This window comes from Zingiber officinale, chromosome 5A, assembly GCF_018446385.1.
Source record: "Zingiber officinale cultivar Zhangliang chromosome 5A, Zo_v1.1, whole genome shotgun sequence".
Classification (NCBI taxonomy): Eukaryota; Viridiplantae; Streptophyta; class Magnoliopsida; order Zingiberales; family Zingiberaceae; genus Zingiber; species Zingiber officinale.
In genome coordinates, this window is record NC_055994.1 from 31139567 (window position 1) to 31167005 (window position 27439).

Here is a 27439-nt window from a genome sequence, read left to right on the forward strand (position 1 = left end):
TTGTCTGAGTTTTCCATTGTGTAAAAGGCTTCTCCGCCTTCAGAGAAGGAGATCTTTTAGAGCGCTTTTTCTTCTGCCTTGGATTAACAACCGTCTTGGTTGTAACCAAGTAAATCGCTGAGTCTGTTTCTTTGTTTATTTTACTGTTGCTTATTATTTTGAAATTGAAAGCACGAGGAGGGTATAGTTTTTTATTTTCAGGCAATTCACCCCCCTCTTGCCGGCCTCCGCTGCACCTACATTTGGTATCAGAGCCAGACCTCCTCAGAAGGACTAACCGCCGACTGAAGCACGAAGATCAAGACAATGGCCGGAACAATCATTCATCTCCCGAAGTTCGACGGAGACTTCGCGACGCGAAAACGCTGGATGGAGGTATTTTTTAAAACCGACTTCGATATTTTACTTACTATGAAATATGGTTTTGAAGTTCCGAAAGACAAAGAAGAGCATCAGTGGAGCAAGAAGGAGCAAGCCGATTTTGTCGCCAACGGAAGGCAGAGTTCCACCTGCTTAACGTGCTGCCACTACAAGAGGTAAGTCGAATCAGAAGCTACGACTCCACGAAAGACCTCTGAGAAAAATTCCTGAAGCTTCACGAAGGTACATCCGAAGCGAAGCTTGCAAGAAGCGATATCCTCCGGACTCAACTTACGAACATCCGGATGAACCAAGGCGAGAAGGTAGCGCAACTCCAAGCAAGGATTAAGGAGCTAATCACTCAACTAAGCAACCTTGGAGAAGAAGTAATGAACCGGGACTCGATCCGGTACGCGCTCAACGCCTTCCACAGAACTCCAGAATGAGCGCCCTTAGTGGATGCATACTACATCTCTAAGGACTTCGAGGTAAGTGCTTTAGAAAATTTATTTTCAACTTTTGAACTTCACGAATCTCGGATTGCAGAGCCCAATGAAGTGGAGAAAACAAGTCAGAACATTACTTTAAAGGCAAGAACAAACGATTCTGACTCTGAAGCCTCGATCGACCAATCGGAAGCGACACTACTGCTAAAGCGTTTCAATAAGTTTTTTAATTCTAATAAATTTAGATCGCAGACAAAGAGGCATGAGCGAAAGAGAAGAACGGTTCGTTGCTACAACTGCAACGAAGAAGACCACATCAAAGATGACTACCCAAAATTGAAGAAAAAGGGAAGAGTAAAGGAAAAGCGACAATCTTCCTCCAAACAGAAGAACCTAAAGGACACTTGGTCAGATTCGTCTTCTTCCGAATCAGACGTCAAAGCCTTCTCGGGGTTAGCGCTAATGGGTAACCATCAGCTGGAAGAAGAGTCAAGCTCATAGATGAGCATAGATGAAGGGGGAGGAACATCAGAGGAAGAAAACTGCAGTGAAGGGGGAGCATCACCAAGTCAGGTAAGTAAGGTACGTAATCTAACCCCGACTTAGTCCTTTCAATTTATTAAGTCTCTTTCTAAAGATTTATTCAAATTAGAAAAAGAGAATGCTGACTTAAATAGAATTTTAGATAAATTAAAATCAGAAAATGATAATTTAAAATTAGAAATTTAAAATTTGAAAACTGATGCATGATTTAAAACAAATGTTTTTCAAAAGTCAAAACTTAGGATTTATGAAAAATTAAACTGGTATGTTAAACATCATCAAGGTCAACTTAGGGAAACTCCCAAGAATTATATACCCCCTAAGTTTCTGATTAATCCAGTAGGAAGGAACCTCGATTGGGTTCCAAAAGCTTTATTAGACTAAATTTCTTTTATTATTAAAGCATCCAGCAAGAAAATTAAACGTTAAAATTTCTCTATGAGGCTTTGTCTAAAGAAGTGGTTGTTGCTTCAATAACCAAGAAGGTCTAGTGCTTCGCCACGACCTGGAAGCTGAAATATTAAAATAAAATGTTTAATTAACTTTCTGAAAAAGTATTAAACTAGAATTAAATAATGCTTTAAAAGTTTTTTAAATATTGTCTTTGAAAATCTTCAAAATTTTTACTTCGAATTTTTTAAAAAAAAATCATTTTACTTAGAATTTTTTTCAAAATTCTAAAAATTCATTTTACTTAGAAATTTTTTCCTGGTAAATTCTAAAAAGTCATTTAGCTTAGAAATCTTTTTTGAAAATTCAAAAAATTCATTTTAGTTAGAAATTTTTTTGGAAATTCTAAAAATTGATTTTGCTCAGAAATTCTTCTAACTTAAGAATTGGCTAAATATTTTTTTTGCCCTGTTTTTGCTATGATCAAAGGGGGAGAGAAAAGGTACAAGTTTAAGGGAAGAGAATATTTTCAAAACTTTGAGTTTTAATTAGGGGGAGAGAATTTTTTCAAAACTTTCAGTTTTAAAAATATTTTTGAAAAATTCTGTTGAACTCTAAATTAAATAGTTGCAATTTTATTTATTGTAAATTTATGCTGAACATGTTAGTTTAGTAATTTTCTTTAAAATTATTGTTTGTCTATTTTTACCCTAACTTGAACTTGGGTTGATGCACATCAAAAAGGGGGAGATTGTTAGACCCCGTGGTTGTTTTGATGTGATCAACCAAGTTGGTTAGGTCCTTCTTTGTGTTTGATCCCTGTGTCTGAGTGTGCAGGAGCTTAGGAATGCAGGAAGTCGAGCGGAAGATACAGCTAGCGAGAAGGACGACACGGGAAGGGAGCTGACGGGCTCGGTGCGTCCGAAGGACGAGAGAGCTGCGGAAGAGTACACCGGTGGGCGAGAAGAATGTGTGCGACGTTCGAGGGACGTTAAGTCGGGGAGGAAGGCTGCTCGAGGAGAAGGTCGAAAATTGGGTTCGAGTGAGCCCTATTTCGGTTGGACGGAATCACCCAGAAGAACGGAGCTTCGGAAGTCAAAGCGAAGAAGCAAGTGTGTTGGAAACACTGCCCAAGACGCCTTCATCATGGCTTGGAGGCGCCTTCAAGGTGAAGGCGCCTCCAAGCCATGATGAAGGCGCCTTCAACAGGTCAAATGTGACCGTTTGCGTTTCGGATAAAATTTTATCCGCCCACTCGATGGAGGCGCCTTGAACCCCTGTTGGAGGCGCCTTGAACATCCGAGATAGAATTTTCAGAAGCTATTTAAAGGCCCTTGGAACTAGGAATTATTCATCAATTGTTCTTTCAACTCAGTAATCATTCCTAGTAACTTGTTTGAGCTTTCCATTGTGTAAAAGACTTCTCCGCTTTCAGAGAAGGAGATCTTTTCAGAGTGCTTTTTCTTCTGCCTTGGATTAACAACCGTCTTAGTTGTAACCAAGTAAATCGCTGAGTCTGTTTTTTTGTTTATTTTACTGTTGCTTATTATTTTGAAGTTGAAAGCACGAGGAGGGTATAGTTTTTTATTTTCAGGCAATTCACCCCCTATTGCCGGCCTCCGCTGCACCTACAAAATATACATATATTCCACATTGAACTGAAACATAAATGTGAAACTTGTGTTGAAGTGAAAATGACAAGATCATCCTTTCCACAAGTTGAAAGAAATAGTGAATCACTCAGCTTAATCCATATAGACGTATGCGACCTAAAAGGGGTATCGACATGTGGTGGGAATAAATATTTCATCACTTTTATAGATGATAACATAAAATATTATTATATATATATATCAAGATGAAGCTATAGAAAAATTTATTTTCTATAAAAATGTTGTTGAAAATCATCTTAATAAAAAGATCAAGGTGGCGTGAAGAGAAACTAAATTTGGTAGGACCAAACGAGGAGCAAATATGGAAGGTGTTTGGCGCAATAGATGTAATAGTGGATCATGCCTCTTATAGGCAAGGTTAAATTCATTATGATTTAACAATAAACCAAAAGAGTTTGGTTTAGTTATGAATCAAGATGGTTTAGTAATAAACCAAAAGAGTTTGGTTTAATTATGAACTAAGTTGGTTTGATTTAAAATTAAATTTAATGGTAATGGATCGGGTTGCAATTGGTTATAGAGTTTGGAAGATAACTTGCTCCCCTTCATGAGGAGAATTTATTATTGGAATTGAATGGGAGAATACCTAATTGCATTAAGATCTCTCCTCCTCTCTTCTTCCTCACCCTCTTCTCTTTGTCGCCGACCAAGAGGTGCTTCCACCTCTTTGTGTCGCTGCCTAACCACCGCCGACAGCAACAACCATCGTCGGGCAACAACACAAACTACCGAACAGCAACTTATGGTGACCGAATTTTCTCCTTTGTGTCGACAAAGTTATTGGTCGTACCTCGTTTTGTGTCATGAGGTTGCCCTCACCGCCAGGCCGGAGATCTCTCTCGGATCGCTTCGTCTCCACATTTGGCTAGTACCGACCAAAGACGAAGAACTTGTGGCTTAGCGAAGCCGTCTTGAAGAAATCTCGACGTAGATATTGATAGAAGCAAACTTCATAAAATTTGCTAGTTGATGTCATTTTTGCTTAACGTCATAAAGAAGATATAATTTCCTTTTATGAATTTTATGTTCTTGGCCATGTCTACACATGTTGTATCTTATATATGTGTAGTGCACATGTTATAATAATTTAGAAAATCACTATGAATCCGCTGCTTGTTTAGGAAATAAAATTTTAAAAATACATGTAGAGACACCCAACATCACCCTCCAAAAAAGAAAAAAATAAATAAACACTTACGCTGACCAATGTAAAAATGAGGAGGCAAGGTTATTAGCAGTCTCGCTGACAAAAAGAAGAAAGTCTTATGGAGTTATTACTAAGACTTCTAGACAAATCCCCTCCAAAATATGGATCTTCTCTCTTATAGGATAAATCCAAAATACAACTTATGCATACACAAAAGTTGACCTCTAATATGAATATTAGTCTCATTTGGGATTCAAACCATAATCCTTTTATTACTTTTTTGAATGTTTTGTCACTGCACCACACTTGAGGGGTTGAGGTTGGCAATCGCAATGGAGATTTTTTACTACTACATGGAAAAGGAAAGGTATTGTGCAGGAATGAGCTTTCTAACTCTGTAATGATCCTCTACCTTGTTGAGCTTGCTCTCAAGATGATGGGGCTCCTCGTGCAGTCCTTTTGCTCCTAAAAAAAATTATGTCCTAAACAACCTTGAACACCATCACCACAAACACCACCTATTGCTAGATGGTAATTGTGCTCTGCCCTGCCACCTTCATTTAAATCCCTTCCAAAGTGATCCCCATGATTTCCCACCAAATTCCAAGCATCTCTAGAAAAATAGTATCTGGCAAATAAGACTTTATCTTCCTCTAGGCAACTTTGCACATTGAACTCTACAACCCCCATTGTGAAGCTACTTATGAGCCTTTAATGGATTGGACTCTCCCATGAATGGCCTGAACTTTATGAACTAATGGGATTAGTTATCTCTAGTATGTCCTGGTACTAGAGCAGTTGCAACCAAAAGAGAGACCTCAAGAGTTGAATAGTGGTCAAAAGATTCTTCAACCTGATCAACTACATCAAGAAACTCTATAATCAGAACCTCAAGCTCAGCAGCTCTAGCTTGGCATGCACCTCAACTACTAAGCACTTCATGACCCAAATGATAGCAGCTTCACAACCTGCAATGGTGGTTGCTCGATGACTCATATCCTAAAATGAGAAAAGACAATTAGAAATTAGGACCTTAACTCAATTTCAATCCCAAAACAACTTATGACTAACAAAATTTGATACATCAAAAAACTACTCACAAAAGTGTTTTAAGGTACAGAACATCTTATAACACAATGTAAAGCTCTGAGCAAAAAAAAATATCAAGTTCAAAATCAAAGCATTTGATTAGAATAATTAATTCAAGTAAAATCCAGAAGAAACAAAACAAATTGCTTCAAACAAAATCAACCCGCTTTCCTATCACTAAATTGTCACATTCAAAGTGGATCTCCACAGCCATTAGTATGGCATGGAACCCTGACGACAACATGAGATGCTCATTGCTAGTCGATCTTGCTCACTTGGGGATTTTTGGAGTCTCTGCTTCTCCAAGGAAGAAGGGATGGGTAAGTATTGTCAAAGATGGCAATTACAATTGCTGCGGGATAAGGTGGTGTCACTAATGGTAAGATGGCAGTGGCAAGTGGTAGTGAGCATAGGAGCTTCAATGGAAGGTCATAAGACGAGGGAGATGGAAGGGTTTCTATAGGATAGAAGGGGAGGACTCACAAGTTTCAATTAGAAGAGGAAAGACTCAATATGTGAGTTTGGATCGAAGATAATTAGTTGCCATCCTAGACTCAAGATGCAAGGGCTATAAATGACAGTAGATGGGGTCCATACAAACTTGTTAGCCATTTTGATTCAAGTCAACAGAGTGAAAAATGAGAAAAATATTAACATGTTTCATTCACATTTTCCACAACTCAAGACTTAAAATTAACTATCTTATTTCAGAAGTAAAACTATGACATATATAAGATCTTCGAAATCTGTTGCATATTGACTGGTAGGTGGCATTGTAATTTAGCATGCTGAATTTATTTTGCTAATCACAAAAGTGAGTCAATTCCATTAATAGAATGCAGTAATCAAAGGGTGATCATCCACTTTACTACCAGAAGCCATGCCTGGTGTTATCAAAACTAACACCTCAATTATTTCTTTGAATAATTACTACAATCAGTCCAAGGATCATCAAAACATATAAACATGACCAAACTTCCTATTACAGAACGTTAAATCACAACAACCCAGAAATCATTTGGACCAAGTGTTCACATTTATGCAAGGACTACATAATTCGTATATAGTTTTTGCCAATATCCTGCCAAGAAAACTCATCCTAATGATTGCACAGTGGAAAGATAAGCTAAATGAAAACCTTTTGTAATTCTAATCCTCCACCAATGCATGAATTTGATGCAGCAATAAGGTTTTACAGATGTAGAATACATCTAAATTTTCTTTCTTACCTATGCACAACCTTGGGGCAAGGAGAACATCAGTATATTAATATGACAATTTGCCAAAGTCAAGATTTATGACATATTCACACTTTGAACTTGAATTTTTCAATACATTGGAAAGGGCAGACACATTAATTGGCTATGGTGGTCAGGCAAAATCTGTGATAGTCCCAGATGACTTGCTTTTGAATAACAAAAGGGGAACTTTACTGATGGCAATGGCAATATTTATTAATACATTGAAGGATTTGTTGAACCCATTAAACAAAAATTTTAAAGGAATCTTCAGATGGTGGAATTTGGAAGACCATGAAAATGACTGAATCAGTTGACTGGTAAAAAAGGCTATCCATACATGGAACAATCACAAAATGTAGAGACTACTGCCTGTTCCAATAGTTAAATCTTCACTTCAGGTCACTGTGGTCCCTTTTTCCATGACATGCCTTTAGTGCTTGAACATCTGATTCAGAAACAGAACAAGAAATATATTATATAATGAACTAAAAGATGTACAGGGTGCTTTGATTAATTGAGAGTAAGAGCCAAACAATTGAAATCACAGAAAAACATTTAGACCAAATTTATTGTTTCAACAATAAGTTCATAATCCTTCTTCACTTTTTTTACAGAACGTGGATATCAACTATGTGTTTGGCTAAACTCAAATCTCCTAGCAAGCATTCATGTCACACAGAGTAAGAGCCAAATAATTGAAATCACAGAAAAACATTTAGACCAATTTTATTGTTCCAACAATAAGCTCATAAATCCTTGTTCACCATTTTTACAGAATGTGGATATCAACTATGTGTTTGGCCAAACTCAAATCTCCTAGCAAGCATTCATGGAACACTAGTTTCATTGAAGAAAACTAAATGGCATGTTAGTGAAAAAGATATTAATTTATATTTTACAATACAAATCAGTTGTAGATAGAACATGAAACATAAACTAGAATTTACAAATTCTTTCTAATGGAATATCAACTCCACATGACCCCTTGAACTTCAAAGGGTCATAACTTTTGACTAGGGACTTGGAATCAAGCTCTGTCGACGGCTACACGTGTAGAATTCAGAGATCTACATTTATATCGAGAAACCCGTAACAGCCAAATTTCAGGCACAAAAAACAACGTTCGGGCCCTCATCCGAGCCTCCGAAGGTTTTATTACTATTTTTTAGTAATTTCCGTTTTTATAGTATTTACGGTAATTTTGGTATTTCTGGTATTTATAGGTCCTAATTTGTTTATGTCAGCGCCTTGTTTTATTAATTTCGATTTCTGTCAAGAGATTTCCTTTCCTAATAAGAAATTTCCTTTTCTTTACAAGATAGAAATTGAGGTCCATAAATTGAAATTTCTTTCTTTTCTTTATCTTAGGATCTAGAGTCTATATAAACACATGTTTAGTTCTATGAGGAGGGATCCCTCAATTATTAACAAAGTTTCCTTTTTTGAAAGACGACAGATTTCCTGTCTTTTTAGTTTTCTCTTCTTGCTTTCTCCACAATTTCATCGTCTCATCCGCTTGCAAGATAATCGCTATCCTGCCCGACATTAATTGATATTAGAGCAAGGTGCAGATCCAATGGAAGGACATCATGGACGTGGTCGTGGTTGCAACAACAGGTAGGTTTTGATGGAGGAAGCCGAGCCCCGTTATCGTAGCGTTTATCAGACGACGAACGAGGATATACAGAGACAAGTCGCAAATCTAATCCAATGTCTGGCAGAAGAGATGTGAATGTGTGAAGAACATGAGATCTCGGATCATGGATATGAGTCTTCCGTCGAGAACCCTTATCACCAGCGACCTACGTCCCAGGAGCGCCCGGGTCGGGAGGAGCCCCATGGAGACCTCAATTTTCGAATGGAATTGCAAAATTTTCTAGTACGTTGTAGGCATTGAGGTTTTTCAAGATATGAATGTAGCTAACCCATCATTCAGAAGGATATTCCGAGAGGTGCATGATGGTCACCAACATGATTTTATTTTGCATAATAATTATCGATTTTATGGGTTGTAGTTATGTGCTCCAGATTTCTCTCTAAGACAGCAAATCATGAGTGAGCTTCAAAACGAGGGCCACTTCGGACGTGATAAGGCATTAACCCTCATCTCCGTCGATTTTTGTGATCAGTGATATGGTTCACTTTGTGGACCGATATTATGTTCCTCAATCCATGACTTCAAGCCATGATACCAAATTCATCAATAATTTCTGAAAAATCTTATGGGGAAAATTAGAAACGTAGTTAAACTTTAGTAGTGTCTACCACCCCTATGGACAAACCGAGTTGGTGAATCAAAGTTTAGACAATCTTTTAAAGTGTTTAACAGGTACTAAGCCGAAGTGGTGGAATTTGGCATTACCTCAAGCAAAATTTGTCTACAACAGATCAAGAAACAAGACCACAGATTAAGTCCTTTTGAGATTATCTATGGAAGGAACCCATTTAGGGTTCTGGACTTACCATATTCCACGTGTGGGACGATTTAGTCCTAAAGCAAATGAGATGTCAAAGCATCTTCGAGACATTCATGAGCAGGTGAAACTGGCAATTCTGGATAGCAATGCCAAGTACAAAACTCGGGGTGACAGTCATCATCATCAAGTACTTTTAAGGTCGAAGATTTTGTCTGGCCTGTTTGAACTTGTGATCGTTCTGTGAGTACAATAAGTTGAAAGATCGAAAGATTGAACCATGTGAGATACTGCAAAAGATCAACGACAATGCCTACAGGTTGCCTTCCTAGCCATTTGCAGACGCCTAATATCTCTAATGTGAAGCACTTGACTCCTTACTCTGTGGATGCTGATAAGGCTACTATAAACTTGAGAGCGAGTTCTTTTCAATCTGAGGAGACTAATGTAGACCAACCCAACATGACCCCTTTAACTTCAAAGGATTATAATATTGGATCGTAAGCACGTTAGAGGGGTGAATCACGTGACTTTGAAAATAATTCTTTTCATTTGTAAATTAAGTGTGTAACGGAAATATAAGAAAAGAAAGCGAGACATAAATAAAACAATCGCTAACACAGGTTCGTTTTATTTGATTCGGAGTCTTTGACGACTCCTACTCCAACGCCCGCACTCGCTGAGTGCTTTCGGTGGACAATCACTATAATCACGAATGATGAATACAAAGATTAAATACAATTGCAAGAAATAAAAGTATACCGACAATACAAAAGTGAAAACTCGAACGTCGCTTATCAGAGCATCTTTTCGGTATCCCAGAGACCTTTTCGAAGCAATGTGCTAGTACGAAAGTTATAGAAATTGATGTTTCGAAGATGTTGGTCACACCCTCCTTTTATAACCCCATCCGGGTACCTAGATCCACCCCTGGGTGCCTGGAGTGTGCTGACGTGGCTGCACCTCGTCGAAAGTCTATCTCGCAGACTTTATCTACCTCCGGATGTCCGGATCCGTCCAGACGCCCGAACTGTGTCGTAGGCCACCGAATCAGCATACACCACCTTAGCCCCTAAGGTGCCTGGACTACCTTTTTCAACCAGCTTCTAGTTTTTTTCCTGCATCAAAGTGTTAGTAAAAATATCTTGCAACACAGAGTTAGGATAGTATAAAATAAACAGAATGATTATTAATTAGATCTTGTCTTCCCAATACCAGGATCTAGTCATAGTCTCAGCTTAGACTTCCACAATGGCTTTAAGCTGGACCGGCTCCTATAGCCCCTAACGGGGACTCGCCCTCACTAGAACTCTCTCCTCCCGTGCTTACCTCACTTGCCATTACAGACCTACTTGACTCTTTTACCCATGAGGTCTTCTTGCTAGATACTTCATCTGGGTTTTAGCCAATTGTCAAATCCCGCAACCCAATTGAACTTCCTGTCAAATATCAGGTCACTTCTTGACCTATTTAGATTTCGTGTCAGTTATCAAGTCCTCCAGACCTAATTGGACTTCAGCCGAGTGTCAAGTCCCTATCAATCCTGCATACTAGGTCAAAAGGTTAGAAAAACAACATATCTAATTTTAACCTATGTATCATAGGTCAAAACTTAATTATTAGTGCAACATGCACCAACACAACTTTTGACTTGGGACTTGGAATCAGATTTTGTTGGTAGCCACACGTGTAAAATTCAAAGATCTACATTTATTACCGGGAACTATAACCGCTAAATTTCGAGCCTAAATAAAAAGCAATGTTCAGGCCCTCGTCCAGTCCTCCAAAGATTTTATTACTATTTTTAATAATTTTTGTTTTTATGATATTTAGGATAATTTTGGTATTTCTAGTATTTATGGGTCCTAGTTTGTCTATATCAACGTCCAATTCTATTAATTTCGATTTCTGTCGAGAGATTTCCTTTTCTAGTAAGAAATTTCCTTTTCTTTACTAGATAGGAATTGAGGTCCATAAATTGGGATTTCTTTTTTTCTATCTTAGGGTCTAGAGTCTATATAAACACATATTTAGTTCTATGAGGAGGGATCCCTCAATTATTAAAAAGGTTTCCTTTTTTGACAAACGATGGGTTTTTTCTGTCTTTTTGGTTTTCTCTTCTTACTTTCTCCTCAATTCCGTCGTCTCATCCACTCATAGAATCTTTAAATGAGGGATCAAATATTGGGATATAGTATCTTTAAATGAGTACAAATGTTGGGATATAATATTTTTTATATTTTTTAAAATTATGATACTATATATGCTAGGATATTATAAACAATTTGGAGACTCCTATTACTTCTTTTTGACTCTTGTCACTTATGACCATGCAACAAATTGATTGCATTTATTTCTTTGACTACATGCATTATCTTTGCAATCTTTTATTATTTTCATTTTGCAAATTTACATAAATGAACTTGCTTTCGTAGTCATCTTGACCATGGGTTGAAATGTCGTTCCGTGCCGTTTGGCACAGACGATTTTTACCGTTTCGCTGGGCGGCCGAAACCGGCACAGGAGGTGTCCCCGTCTCGACGACGTCGGAGGAGACGTGGGGCGCCTCCGACAACGTCCCGCGACGCCTTCAGCATCGTCCCGCGACGCCTTCAGCATCGAAGGCGTCACGCACAACGCCTTCTGCAGTGCCGAAGGCATCGCCGGACGCTTCTGCCGACCCTTTCGGCGCCGCCGGACGCTTTCGGCGACCCTTTCGACGCCGCCAGACGCCCCCCACGAGGATCGTGGGCGATGAACGCAGGCGTCAGGCGATCTCGTAAACGCGAGGTTTTTTCTTTTTTAATAATTAATTATTTTATTTAATTAATTTAAACAATTCCTAAGGAGGATGTGATATTTCAAAGAAACTTTAATAAACCCTAATTAAATTATCCTAATAAAGTATATAAAAATATATTTAAAATTAAAATAAATTTAATAAATTTTATTAATTAATATTCTAAAAAAATAATGCTTTAAATTTCATTTAAAAATTTTAAAAAATATAATAATTCTTATTTATATTCTAATATATTTTTTATTATTTTAAATTTCATTTTAATTTTTTAAAAAAAATTCTAATTTTTTTTTAAAAATTCTAATAAATTATATTTATATTCTGATATTTTTTTATTATTTTAAATTTTTTTACTTAATATTTTTTTACTATTAAAATATATATTTTTAATTAATAATTAATTAAATAAATAAATAGTTAATTTATATAATAATAATAATAATAATTATTATTATTATTATTATTATAGATAGTTCTATTTTAATTTGAATTATTGATATATTAATTCTATTTAAATAAAATTATTTTTAATTATTTTTTCTGACAATATTAAATTATTCAATAATTGAGAACTTATAGTAAATCAATATACAACTTATTTTTATATACACCATAAACATATTTATTTTATAATTACTAGATATAAATAAAAAAATACCGAAACTGTATTGGCACGGCACAATACAATAACAAAACCGTATCGTTCCAGTCTGAGACCGAAACCTCAGCATGGGTCAAAATTTTAAACCTTGATCTTGACTACAATTTATGGTTCGGTTGTCTGCATTATATAAAATTGTGAGAATATTTCATATGACTATTGCATAGTTCTTTTTCTACTCTAGAAGAGGACCCAGGATCCACTAAGGTGGTTAGTTTCATAACCATTGACCAGTGGTAAAAATCTCTTTAAAATAAGAATTGATTGCCCTACATTTTTCCCATGTAATTCTTTACTTTCAGAAGTTAGAACTATTAGGGTTGTAAACGAGCCGAGCTAAGCCAATCAGTAAGAGGCTCAAGCTCGGGCTTGGTTCGTTATCGCTAAGCTCGGGCTCGACTCGAGTTCGATTCGAGCTTTAGTTCTTAAGCTTGAGCTCGACTCGTAATAAAATTAAATAGTTCGAGTTCGACTCGAGCTCGACTCGAAAAAAGCTGGTTTAAAAATTAAATGAGATTAGTTTGAGCTCATTTAAGATAATTAACTATAATAATATTATATTTATTATTTATATGATATTAAATTTATATATATATATATAAAATAAATGAACATCTTAACGAACATGTTCGCGAGCCTCTTAACAAACACATTCGCGAACCTCTAAACGAACATGTTCATGAGCCTCTAAACAAACATGTTCGCGAACTCACGAACCAAATATGTTAAGCTCAAGCTCGGCTTGATAATGTTTTCGAGCTCAAAATCAAGTTCGAGCTCGGCTCGTTAACTTAATCGAACGAACTTTTTTTTCGAGCCAAGACCCGAATAGCTCGCGAGCGGCTTGACTCGTTGACACCCCTAAGAACTATCTATTTTGGCAATGTTTTTCTCCCACTCAAGATTATGTTTCTACTAATTTCCATGAATCCAGTAACAAGCAAAGATAGAACACTATGGTTTTCAAAAAATTACGGATAACCAAGGGACAATATCATGTTCATTGTTATACATGTATAGTCTTGCACCAAGATCAAGTAGATTTCTATTATGAGCTTGATCCTGTCGGGAATCTGAGAAGACGGACCTACCGGGGTGTCGTGTCTGAAATGTTGACCGCATCTCCATAACCCGGATGGTGATTTGTCTCCTGTGTTGACCAAGTCATCAGAGGTCCTCTGGTCAACAATCCCTGCAACTGGCGACCGGGTTGCCTCGGTCTCTGGTACCCCGGTGCTCGAGGCGAATCCCATAAATATATGAGCAGTCAAATAATAGTAGAACAGTGCAATAAATACGAAATGAATACAGTGACATACCCGGGGGGGGGCACCCTCAGATGGATCGATGAGCTGGTCGCGATGCGGATCAAGTCGTCGCAACCCTGACGAGTGGATGTATGTGCGCCAGCAGAGAAGCCGGACCTGAAAGCGACGACAGAGAGTCTAGTGCAGCAAGAATCCAAGAAGACGGTACGCAGGCCTAATATGATAGCGGCTCGCAGGCCGGCACACGGCATACAGGCCGTATAATACTAGTAACGCCCAAGCATAATAACGGTGCGAATCGCGAAGCACAACGGCTCGATGGCCGGAACCACATTGGCTTGTCGGTCAAACACCCTCTCGGCTCGAAGGCCGACGTAAACAAATAGTATGAAGGCTGCGACGACTCGGAAGGCGACGACGTCGACTAGAGACACGGTCGTGGCCACAGGAGGAGGCAACGACGACTGCCGGCGACCACTGTGGCAGTGGGAGAAGGCAGTAGCGGCTGCCAGCGATGAATGTGGCCGCGGGAGGGGGCAGCGGCGGCTGCCAAGGCAAGGAGGTGGCTGACACGCACAGAGGCAGCTGGCCCGTGGGCTGCGGCATTAATGGGATGCGGCGGGATGGACGTGCAGGTGTCGGAGCCGGGTGGCTGTCGAAAGGTGAAGTCGACGAGGTCGAGACGACTATGGAGAACACGAGGGCGTGTATCAGGAACCTGCTCGGCCCGCCGATGAGGGGAAAGGGGAGGCCACTACGGCCGGTGGTTTCTACCTGTGAGGGGAGAGGAGCGAGAGAGTAGAGGAGGCAGGGGCAGCGTCCTAGGCCACGGTTGCGGCTGCCGGCGATAATAACGGGAAAGAAGAGAAGAAGGGGCAGCCGACGGCCGGCGTCGGCACCGGCGAGGAGCGTGGGAGGGAGAAGAAGATGACCTCCTGTTGGCGGCGGCGGAAAAAACCACGAGCCCAACCCCCTTTGCTCCTGGTGGCGGCGCTGTAGTGGAGGCTGGAGGACAAGAGGTGGAGGAGAGGAGCAGCCAGCGGCCGGCTCCGGCGCCGGCAAGGAAGGAGGAAGAAGGTCCTATTGGCGGCGGACCAAAAACGCGCCCCCTCTTGTGCTACAGTGGCCCCCCTTTTAACACCAAACCCTACTCACGCCCAAAAGACTGAAATGCCCCTCTCCTTTCCATTAATTCCCTCTGGGCTCCTCAACATATCCGCATCACAAGCCTTCCCTTCAAGTCTAGTCGAAGGAGGCGCAAATCCGACTACCTAAACCAAGCCCAAAACAGAATCGCTACCGACCGCGAAGTTAGACAACTGGACTCGTCTTATCACGTCGAACGAGTAGCCGTGGTGATGCCGAGCAAACTACGAGAAATAATACCAAGTCGACAACCGAACCGACGCCGAGCGGGTGACAGAACATCAAGCGAGCATCGAGTAAAATGATAGTAGACCAAGCGATACCCGGGATAACGAGCAGACTGAGCGGACGAGCGATGCCGAGCATGCGACTGCGAAGATGCCGACCGGGCAATCGGACGGATGTCGATCGAGTGGATAGACGTCGGGCAAACGATGCCGAGCGCATGACCGAGAAAATGTCGGCCAGTCGACCATAAGATACTGACCAGACCATCGAGAGAATGCCGAGCGTTCGATCGAGTAGTTTAAGTGTATGGTCGAACGGGCGACTGAGCGATACTAGTCGGACAATCATGAGCATGCTAAACGAGCGACCCAGAGAATACCGACTGGGTGATCGTAAAATGCCGATCGGATTGTCGTAAACTGCGATCGGACGACCAGAAAATGTCAACCAGGTGACCATAAAATGCCGACCTGATGACCACCAGGAAACACAAGCGTGTAGCTAAGTGGACGATCAGGTGGCTACCAAAGTGTCGGCCGAGCGACGAAAAATTGTGCTGAGCGGCTGCCAGGCAAGCTCTCGGCCGAACGCCAAGTGAGTGCATAGGCGAATACCGATCGAGAGACGAAGCAACGCTAGGCAGGAGTGGAGCCCAACAATTGAGCGAGAGCATAGCCCGTGAAATCGAGTGCGCAGAGATGACAGTCGTGAGCTGAGCGGGCACATCACACGTGAACTGAACTGGAGTGTAGCCCGTGAATCGAAGGCGCAGGGACGCGAAAGTTGTGAGCTGAACAGGTGCATCGCACGTGAACTGAACTGGAGTGTAGCCCGTGAGTCGAAGGCGCAGGGATGCGAACGTCGTGAGTCGAACGGACGCATAGCCTATGAGATATTCTGGTCCGAAACCAGTGGAGATACTCTTGTCCGCGACCATCGGAGATAGCTCGACCCCGAACAGGGGAGATAGATGCTCGTGACGACTGCTCGACCCCGAACAAGGGAGATAAAAGATATGATATGCTGGTCCGCGACCAGTGAAGGCTGCTCGACCCCGATTGAGGGAGGTAGATATGCTGATCCACGACCAGTGAAAGCTGCTCGACCCCGAATGAGGGAGGTAGAAGATATGATATGCTGGTCCGCGACCAGTGAAGGATGCTCGACCCCGAATGAGGGAGGTAGAAGATATGATATGCTGGTCCACGACCAGTGAAGGCTGCTCGACCCCGAACGGGGAGACAGCTACTCGTGAAGACTGCTCGACCTCGAACGGGGGAGATAGAAGATCTGATAAGCTGGTCGGTGAAGACACGGATTTAAGGTCGCCGCTTGACCGTCGGTGGAGACTTGGCGGCCGGGTATTTATAGTCGCCGGTTCGGCTCTGGCATTTAACGTCGCCGCTCGACAGTCTTCCGGCCGGGTATTTATAGACGCCGGTTCGGCTCTGGCGTTTAACGTCGCCGCTCCACGGTCTTCAGGCCGGGTATTTATAGCCGCCGGTTCGGCTATGGCGTTTAATGCACCGCTCGACGGTCTTCAGGCCGGGTATTTATAGCCGCCGGTTCGGCTTTGACGTTTAACGTCACCGCTCGACGATCTTCCGACCAGGTATTTATAGCCGTTGGTTCGGCTCTGGCATTTAACGTCGCCGCTCGACGGTCTTCAGGTCGGGTATTTATAGCCGCCGGTTCGGCTCTGCCGTTTAACGCGCCGCTCGACGGTCTTCAGACCGGGTATTTATAGCCGCTGGTTCGGCTCTGACATTTAACGTCGCCGCTGGACGGTCTTCAGGCCGGGTATTTATAGCCGCTGGTTCAGCTCTGGCGTTTAACGTCGCCGCTGGACGGTCTTCAGGCCGGGTATTTATAGCTGCCGGTTTGGCTTTGGCGTTTAACGCGCCGCTCGACAGTTTTCAGGTCGGGTATTTATAGCCGCCAGTTCAACTCTGGCGTTTAACGTCGCCGCTCAAAGGTCTTCTAGCATAACTCAAACCTGGCCGATCGATACGGGGTCTTGGACATCGAGCCCGTGGCTCGGATCGGCACGGGGTCTTCGACATCGAACCCGTGACTCGGATAATATACGCCCGACCGATCGGCACGGGATCTTTGATCGAGGAACTAGGGCAGATCACATAACTGAAAGAGAAAAGATAACGCAAAAACTGACCGAGGTCATGAGGATGGTAGAATTTTCCGGCGTCGTCCATCTTCACGTTCCAGATCAGGTGCGTTCCCACAGACGCGCCAATATGATCCTGTCGGGAATCTGAGAAGATGGACTTGCCGGGGTATCGTGTCTGGAATATTGACCGCATCTCCATGACCCAGATGGTGAGCTATCTCCTGCGTTGACCAAGTCATCAGAGGTCCTCTACTCAATAATCCCTGCAGTCGGCGACCGGGTTGCCCCGGTCTCTGGTACCCCGGTGCTCGAGGCGAATCCCATAAATATATGAGTAGTCGAATAATAGTAGAATAGTGCAATAAATACGAAATGAATACGGTGACATACCCTGACCCCGGGAGGGCGCCCTTAGATGGATCGGTGAGCTGGTCGTGATGCGGATCGAGATGTCGCAACCCTGACGAGTGGATATATGCGAGCCAGCAGAGAAGCCGGACCTGAAAGCGACGACAGAGAGTCTAGTGCAGCAAGAATCCAAGAAGACGGTACGCAGGCCTAATATGATAGCGGCTCGCAGGCCGGCACACGGCATACAGGCCGTATAATACTAGTAACGCCCAAGCATAATAACGGTGAGAATCGCGAAGCACAACGGCTCGATGGCCGGAACCACATTGGCTTGTCGGTCAAACACCCTCTCGGCTCGAAGGCCGGTGTAGACAAATAGTATGAAGGCTGCGACGACTCGGAAGGCGACGGCGTCGACTAGAGACACGGCCGTGGCCACAGGAGGAGGCAACGACGACTGCCTGCGACCACTGTGGCAGTGGGAGAAGGCAGTAGCGGCTGCCAGCGATGAATGTGGCCGCAGGAGGGGGCAGCGACGGCTGCCAGCGCGAGGAGGTGGCTAACACGCACAGAGGCAGCTGGCCCGTGGGCTGCGGCATGAATGGGATGCGGCGGGATGGACGTGCAGGTGTCGGAGCCGGGTGGCTGTTGAAGGGTGAAGTCGACGAGGTCGAGACGACTATAGAGAACACGAGAGCGTGCAATAGGAACCTGCTCGGCCCGCCGATGAGGGGAAAGGGGAGGCCACTACGGTCGGTGGTCTCTGCCGACGAGGGGAGAGAAGCGAGAGAGCAGAGGAGGCAGGGGCGGCGTCCTAGTCCACGGTCGCGGCTGTCGGCGATAATAACGGGAGAGAAGAGAAGAAGGGGTAGCCGGCGGCCGGCGTCGGCACCGGCGAGGTGTGGGAGGGAGAAGAAGATGACCTCCTGTTGGCGGCGGCAGAAAAAACCACGAGCCCAACCCCCTTTGCTCTTGGTGGCGGCGCTGTAGTGGAGGCTGGAGGACAGGAGGTGGAGGAGAGGAGCAGCCGACGGCCAGCTCCAGCGCCGGCGAGGAAGGAGGAAGAAGGTCCTATTGGCGGCGGACCAAAAACGTGCCCCCTCTTGTGCTACAGTGCCCCCCCTTTTAACACCAAACCCTAGTCACGCCCAAAAGACTGAAATGCCCCTCTCCTTTCCATTAATTCCCTCTGGGCCCTTCAACATATCCACATCAGAGCTAATTGAGCTCATTTGTAAATATATGTAATATTGAGGTCCATTTGTAATATTATCTATATATAGCAGACGAGTTGTCTAGAGTTTTATGAGGAATAAATCTTCCCCTTACCATGGTATTAGTGTCAACGGTTTTCTCTTCCTCATTGTAACTTTCTTCTATTCCACTGACAACAAAACCTATCTCATAGTGCCATTCTCATATTGTCCCTATCTCCTGTCTTCTCTTATTTGATTGGCAACAAACGTGATCCGCACATCTTCCTTGTCAATGAACGCATTGTCATCTTCCTTCTTCCTCGTTGGCAACCATACTACTAACGTTGTTTGCCTATACTGCTTACAACATCCATGCTCTTAATTCTCAAAGATTCACGTGTGGGATCCCTGCCTTTGCCTGCTCACATGTGAGCCCATGCATAGCAACGCCAAGTGTCACTACCACCCATCCACATCTCCGAATGTCGCAAAACTGCAGTTCTCTTCTTCCCCCATATGACTAATGGCCCCTCTCGATTTCATTTCTCGCACGAGCAGTAAAGTTGCTTGCCCAAGTTATTGAGTTTCAACCCCATCTAGCATTTGGGCCAGCAGCTAATTTTGACCCAATTTTTTGAGTCAGAAACAAATCTTAGTCTACCTTTCTAAGCTGGCAATTGATCCCAACTCACTTTTATTGGGTTAACCCCTTTGGTGACCAAATTATTTGAAAAATAAAATAAACATCAGATTCTTGAGGAGGTCAGTGGTGAGAACAAGGCGATGTTCTAGTCGACCATTTAAGCATAGTCAAGGCCCCTTCTAATAGTTGATTTTTTGTAGTAACTCAATCAAATATTTCCTTACCAACTCAATGTAGTTCCAATGCTACTGTTCTAGTAGAGTGCTCAAGGCTCCTCTAGGTCTAGGCTATTGTCAGTGCTAATCACTTGATTTGCCCATTGAGATATGTTTGATATCTTTCTCATGCCTCTGAGTCATCTCCCAAGTATCGTCTTTCTCCACTCTCACTCGCACGTCCTACCAATGTCACAATAGTCAATGGGTGTCACTCGTCAGTTAGAAATATTCAAGATGTTTCCCTTTCACCTATGTTACATCTGTCTTTGGTATTCTATATCCTTGAGTTTCCATTAAACTTACTACTAGTAAAGATCATGAATTATTATGTCCTCTGCAGCAACACTTCTGTTTCTATTTAGGATTCAGACAAACAAGGTAAAACACAAGTCTAGTGAACTTTACCGATTGGAAATACCTCCATCACCTTTGGCTCACTTAGCTACACCTTCACCCCTCTAAATTTACATGATGTCCTTTCTTTCTAGGTGATGTTATTTAAATTGTATGCTATCTTATTAATTGAATATCATTCTTCACTATTCATGGTCAATTTTTCTTCACAATCTTTTTTCATAAGTTGAGTTATATTTTCTCTTCTACCATGGGTCTTTTAATGAACTTGTTTTATTTACTTATGTCCCCAGCTATAATAAGGTAACTCCATAATCCATCAAGTACATTTTCCTCAATTATTGTTATCTCCCAAAGGTTGTCATTATGACTCTACTATCACATGTTGTACCTTTATCTCTACTAATGTGACCTTTTTCAGATTCACTCCCTTCTTTTCTTCTAACCAATCTTTACCTGAGTCAATTCAAGAAGTTTTGCTACTCCAATGTCCTTTCTTACCCCGCTGGTCAACCTACCCTACCCTCTACTACTGCTGAGCCACCACCTAAGACACCTCTCTTGTGGGTGTACAATTGACAACTGCAATGTGTAGATACTCCAGCATCTCCCCGAGACTCTCTAATTCTCCGAATGTTGATCGCCGACAGAGATCTCCTTTGATTTGGACATTCCTATTTTTTTTATAAAGGTACTAGTAAATGTTCTCCTTCCCATTCACTTTCTCATTTTATATTCGAAGCATCTCTAACACCCAAATACTAATACTCTGTCATTGTTAATTCTTTATTCTCACATTCAATATTTAGTTCCTAGGTATGTGTTAGAGACACATTCAAATTCAAGATAGCAACAAGCTATGATTACTGAGATAGATGTTTTACACTCTAATAACACTTGGAAGTTAGTTTCTCTTCTTCCAAAGAAGTTTACAGTGGGCTATAGATGGACCTTCTCAATTAAATGTTCACCTGATAACACTAACACTATTGACTTCCTCAAAGCTTGTCTAGTAGTAAAGGGTATGCTCCGGTTTATAGTGTTGACTACATTGATACATTTTCTTTTATGACAAAGATTGCTTATGTCTCTCTTTTCTCTCTTTGACTGTTGTCTACCGGAGGACCCTTTATCACTTTAACATCAAGAATGTCCTTCTAGGTGATCTTTTGAAAAGATCTATATAGAGCAACTTACAACCTTTGTTGCTCAGGAGACTAGTCTTGTGTCAAAGAAGTCACTGTATGGATTGAAATAATCATTAAGTGCTTGGTTCAAGAAATTCATCTTATCTCTTCTTCAATATAGCATGACTAGAAGTGTTGCAAACCACCATGAAAGACGTATTCTTCTTATCATTGGCGGTGACTCTATCGAGATTTATTAAAATGGAATATTATCTCAGTAACACCGATGATATCATCATTGTTGATGACTCTATCAAGATTGCCAAATTGAAAGATTATTTTAAGAGTTCCAAACTAAAGTGTTGGTTAATCCAAAGTACTTCCCTAGTATAGAAGTTGTTTGCTTACATGAAGGTATTTATATCTCATAGCCGCAAGTATGCATTAGATATTCTCAAGAAGGTTAACATGATAAGAAATAAACCAATAAATATTGTCATGGATTTTAATGTCAATCAATACCAAAATCAGGGGAGGCTCTATCTGATTCAGGAAATTAGAGAATGTTGATAGAAAAACTAAACTATTTTACCATCATCAAACACAAGATTTAAAATCTCAAACTGTGTAAGAGTCTCAATCTTTGACGGAAAGAATACTACTTCATTATTGTTTCGACGTTCGGATGTATGGTGTCAATGGTGAATTAAAGGCTGAAGGAGAAATGAGATGAAGAAAAAGAAAAGGACAAAATGATTATATACTTAAGTTCAAACTGTGTTCCGAATGAAACAACTTTGACATTATCTTAAGGGGTATAATTTGACTTTATCTAGTATGGAAACAAGTTATAAAAATCAAATAACAACAAAAATTTCAATTCATCTTGATTTGTGTTGTAGTATGCCAAGGGGTGTCCAATATTGGCATGACACCATACTCATCGATATAATTGACAGATCGACACAAAAGACATTGTCTATGCCAAGTAGCATCAAGTTTTAATAATTTATTGAAATGATACGTTTCAAGCATACCACTCAACATGGTACGAGATCTCACCACGATCAACCTCATCTCTCTTTTTTTTTATTAGTATGATCAACTAGTTTTTAGAAAATTCATATCATGATCAATGGAGTAGCAACTACCAAGATCCTACATAATTAGAGAAGTTCTCTAAGGCAAGGTATTTTATTTCATGGTAGAGGTCATCTTTAGATAATAGAATACTTTGATGCAAATTGCGTAGGTTCTCCTTCACACAACAATGAGCCATTTTATTCTCTTATAAGGTCACCTTATTTTATTTTCTAAGAAAGTAAGAAGTAAGCGGTAGTCGTGAGGTTGAATGCAGAGGCAAAATAAATATTCGAGTGAGACATTAGTGATTAAGCCAGGATATGTTCTTGCAATATATATAGCCTTGAATCTCGTGTTTTTGGAGAGAACAAGACATACTGATTATCACTTCATTAGAGAGAGTCAATCTAATGAGATAATTATTTCTCTTGTTTTGTTCTAGGAACCAATCAGCATATTTGTTACCAAATTGTTAAGAGAACCTAGAGTTGAATATATTTGTAATGAGTTAGGTTTCGATAATATATTTAAACTAGCTAAAGAGGGAGCATTTATGCTAATTGGGCTTATTTGTAAATATATGTAATGAACAGGTTCAAGCATGTGATCCTTTATCAAGCAATGAGCATGTGATCCTTTATCAAGCATAGTTCTATTATGTTGCACTAATTAAGCTTATTTCCTTTATTGTAAAGTCCTTATGAACACATCATAATGACACTTGATGTGCCTTTTGAGAAATGGGTAAGCTAGAAACTTTCTGGCCATTATCACTCACAATACTTTTGGGTATTTATTTAGGTTGTATTTGTTACTGAAATGGATAACAAGCTAGAAACTTTGTTGGCCATTATATCTCATAATACTTTTTTATTATTTATTTAGGTTGTAATTGTTACTTGCGTTGATTCCTGGGACCATCAAATGCTAGGAAGCAATTCTTAGGCCAAAGTTGGGGATTCATACCAAACTGAAGTTCCAAACTTCAGAATTTCATAAAACATTCACCATTGCCTTGGGGTATTGGAATGGTGTTACTTAAGGTTAAATAAATAATTTACCTTTCCTTCCAATTTTTCTGTAAGGGAATCTTGTTTCTCTTATCAAATTCTATTTTTATGAATCTGACCTTATGGAGTTACGAAATTTTATTTTTTATTCTATCTTTTTCATGAAAACACAAGAATATACAACTTCACTAAATATCTTTCAAGCTTTTAGGGATCCAAGATTATATTAGAATCAAAATTTCATGCAAACACAAGAAAGCAGCTTAATATTTTGTGTGTATATATGTGTAGATAAAGGGGAGCCTTAGCGCAACGGATTTGAGTAGCGGAAACAGTTTCTTGCAAAGTAGGATAAGACTGCGTACAATAGACCCTTCCATGAGACCCCGCATTAAAGGGAACTTCGTGCACCGGGTTGTCTTTTTAATTTTGGTTGCTTCATATAAAAAGACTAATATGAACTAAGTATGACCCAACATAACTTGAGGTTCATCCTAAGGATGTCAATTATTCAGTTCCAACCAAAAACCTGACTAGAGTCAGTTCAATTCAATGTGGGTTTTAATGAAATGTAGGGTTGTAAACAAGCTGAGCCGAGCCGAGCTTTGGGGTGTTCAAGCTTATTTGATAAGATAACCGAGCTGAGCCGAGCCGAGCTTAAAATGAACCAAGCTTTTGAAATGAGTGTTCAAGCTTGGCTTGGTTTATTTTTTATGAGCTTGAGCTTGTTTGAAGCTTGGTTTGAGCTTGGTTCGTTTAGATGTTATCAAGCTCTCAATTCAAGCTTGACTTGAGCTTGGTTCGAACTTGGCTTGAGCTTGGTTTGAGCTTGGTTCATTTAGATGTTATCAAGCTCTCAATTCAAGCTTGTTTGATTGTTTGGAACTTTTAATTGTTTGATTGGTTATTAAGATTGATAATTTAAATTTATTATTTTTTATTTTATTTTATTGTTTATTTAGCATATTGAAAAGAGTTTTATTAATAAATATGGTTCGTGAACATTGTTCACGAACGTTGTTCACGAATGTTAACGAACTGAACACATATGTGTTCAAGCTTGTTTGTTTAGCTTAACGAGTTGTTCAAGTTTGTTTGTTTAATTAATCTTATGTATATTGAACGAACATAAACAAGCTCTTATCAAGCCGAACACCAAGTTTGTTCACGAACGCTTGGTTCATTTACAACCTTAATGAAATGTATAAAATATTTTGATTTAATTAATCATAAATCAAATCAATCCAACTCAAAATAATGAATTTATTTGTTAAAAATGATAACTCTTAACTTTATAATTTTGATTCCTTTTAGTTTCTTAAAAAAAACTATACAAACTTTTTCCTTTCATTTCCTATAGTTCGGCTCAGTCTATACCTAATGGTCACACTAATCAATCCCATTTTTGTTATTTTTTCTGTGTAAAAATAAATATGGTCATAAATATCATTATGAATTTATATATTTGCATCTTTTATATAAATACAGTATTTCATATTTTATGAAGGAGAGTTTTGGCGCAACGATAAAGTTACTGCCAAGTGACCAAGATACCCTTTCCCAAACCTCGCATTGGCACCAGGCTGCCCTTTTTTCCAGTATTCCATATTTTATCACCTAGCTTTTAGATATTTGACATTTTAATTTTTTTGCATACTTTTTTCATTCAGTTCCAGGCAAACATGGCTTAAGATGGCTCAATGTCAACTATATTCTCTGCATTTTCATAATTTTAATTTTATTCTGTTTCTATATATTTTAGTTTTTTCAACTCATACTTGTGTTGTGTTTGTTAATGTAAAAAAAAAATCAAAATTTTACTACATCTTGTTATATTTTTTCCTTTGTTTATGAAATATTGATGTTCTTGTAGTAAGTTTTATCAGCAAAGATTAATTGAATTAGTTGAAAAGGCTGAATAACAAATAAATAACAAACAACTTAGCATTTCAACTTACTCAAGAAAATGATCACTCCTGAAAAGTGATTTTCTCAAATCTAACCTATTTTCCTTAAGTTCTCATGTGAAAGATACCAAACAATGTGCAGGGTTTATTGTTTGGCATCATTCAGCACAATTAAAACATTTCATTCCGCCAACTAATTAGCGGGGCATGGGACACCTAGACTAACATACCTAGGGCGAGGACTCCTTTGCGTAACTCATGCTCATAGTCTAGAGCGACAATGGAACCATCTTTGTACAACACTCTATTACAATCCATAATAATGAGATATAGCATAAAGAGGATCGACATAGAACAAGTTTCCTGGAGATCGAGATCAGACAATTCTAGAAGGATTAAATCAAATGTCAAATCAATTGAAAAGTGGAATAAAGTACTTATAACGTATCAATTAGTGAGTTTATAAAGGAGAGGAATCAAATCTTGTAAAACATTAAAATATAATACAACTCTTTTTCCTTCTCTCTCTTCCTCCCTCTCTCTCTTAGCAACTCTGCTTTAGGTTGCAACAATAGCCACAACCTCGTGTGTTGCCGCCACAACCTAGTGTGCAACCTCAAGTTCATCTATAATTGAGCTACAACAAGGGAAGCTCCACCTATCATGGCCCACCTCATAGTCAGTCATCCAACACACCATCTTGACTGAGATTGAGCATGCGAAGGACAGAATTCCCCCTCCCATTCGCCCTCTAAGTAGTTCAAACAAGTCGCATTCATTCAACTCAAAGATTCAGTCCAACCTTCCCTTTTTCTCTTGGTTCAACCGCTTTCCCCAACACAAGGTGGCTCCCAATGAGCAAACGATTGTTATGCAGCCAATTCTCAAGATTTGCAAACTTCTGTATGGATTCAATGGTACACATGCATCTATAACAAATTAGTATCAAAGGCAAGCATGGGCAACGTATCCTATAACACTTGATTGTTTGATGCATTCTAAGCAAACAGCCAGGGAGTTGACGAAAATCAACATCAATTGGTCCTATAAAAAAGAGGAGCAAGAAAAGCTATATGTGAAGTCGTGAAGATCACATCACTTGCGAAGGAGATAGAGACCTTATGAGAGCAGTGAAGATGATAGAGGGTGGATGATCACCTGCTTGCAACTCATTTAGGATAAGGGTGAGTTTCTAGATGAAGAAATTATTTCGTTTGCAAATTAATGGATTAATATGGTGGAGAGACAAGCACATCCAGGTGGTGAGGATTTTAGTTGAGAGACAAGGTCACTCTTTGTGTGACGCAGAGGACACACAACAGATCACTGTGATTTATTTCTGACTGTTGGCTTCTTACACCGTATAGGTAAAATTAATAACTTTACAATATGAGACGCTTCTAGAAAATTTTCACAATTGAGAAGCTTTAACCCCATTTCAAAAGTTATTGGCTTTTTTGTAGACTGGTTTATAAAATAAAGAAAACTATTAATTCTTGGCACTGAAATGAGTGCTTCTAGGGAAAAAGGGGGGGATTTGACGGAAACGTACAAGGTTGGCAAGACTTCCAGTCCCTATTGGTCTCGGCGAGGCATTCCTGAATCAGAAGATGGAAAACGATAAGTGCAGGTGAGGTATGGATCAATCTACCGTGGAATGGATCGGAGAGAAGGGGAAGGAACCAGCAATGAAGCGATTACCTGAAGAGACAAGTAAAGGACGGCGCACTCCTTGAGCTGCTTCACGCTCTCGTCGTCCTCATCGGCGTCAGTCGCGTGAAGCGGAGGACCAACAGCGGATCGGAGTAGCGCGGCCGTTGAATCTGCAGGAGATGCCATCGATCGCGCTCGAACGTCGAAAGTCGAATCTTCAAAGCCTCTCGATGGCGCAGGGAGAAAAATAAAAGAAAACCCTATAAATATTTCCTGAGTTTATAATTTTGTCAAAGTCTTTGCCCTGAGATTCGTTTCTTTTCAAATAGTGCATTTGGTAATATTGGTTATGTGACTATGTCA

General features: G+C 40.4%; 1 protein-coding gene across 4 annotated transcripts; it reads right to left on the reverse strand.

The window, feature by feature from the left end:
• Positions 1 to 4523: 4523 nt before the first annotated feature.
• On the reverse strand, positions 4524 to 27338 carry LOC121980402 (cytochrome c oxidase assembly factor 4 homolog, mitochondrial-like). 4 transcript variants are annotated; one of them, XR_006111527.1, is made up of 4 exons: positions 27125 to 27337; positions 26976 to 27021; positions 7227 to 7334; positions 4524 to 5558 (listed from the first exon to the last, which is right to left on the reverse strand). XR_006111527.1 is itself a non-coding variant. In XM_042532423.1 (4 exons), the coding sequence occupies exons 1-3, from the start codon at positions 27260 to 27262 to the stop codon at positions 14133 to 14135; spliced, it is 240 nt and encodes a 79-aa protein (XP_042388357.1). In that variant the 5' UTR covers positions 27263 to 27338; the 3' UTR covers positions 7036 to 7334; positions 14084 to 14132. The 4 variants fall into 4 exon arrangements, 3 of the variants coding, with proteins under 3 accessions (XP_042388357.1, XP_042388354.1, XP_042388355.1); XM_042532423.1 differs by lacking the exon at positions 4524 to 5558 and adding an exon at positions 14084 to 14188 and having other exon boundaries at positions 7036 to 7334; positions 27125 to 27338; XM_042532421.1 differs by lacking the exons at positions 4524 to 5558; positions 7227 to 7334 and adding exons at positions 13855 to 13986; positions 14084 to 14188 and having other exon boundaries at positions 27125 to 27338.
• Positions 27339 to 27439: the final 101 nt, after the last annotated feature.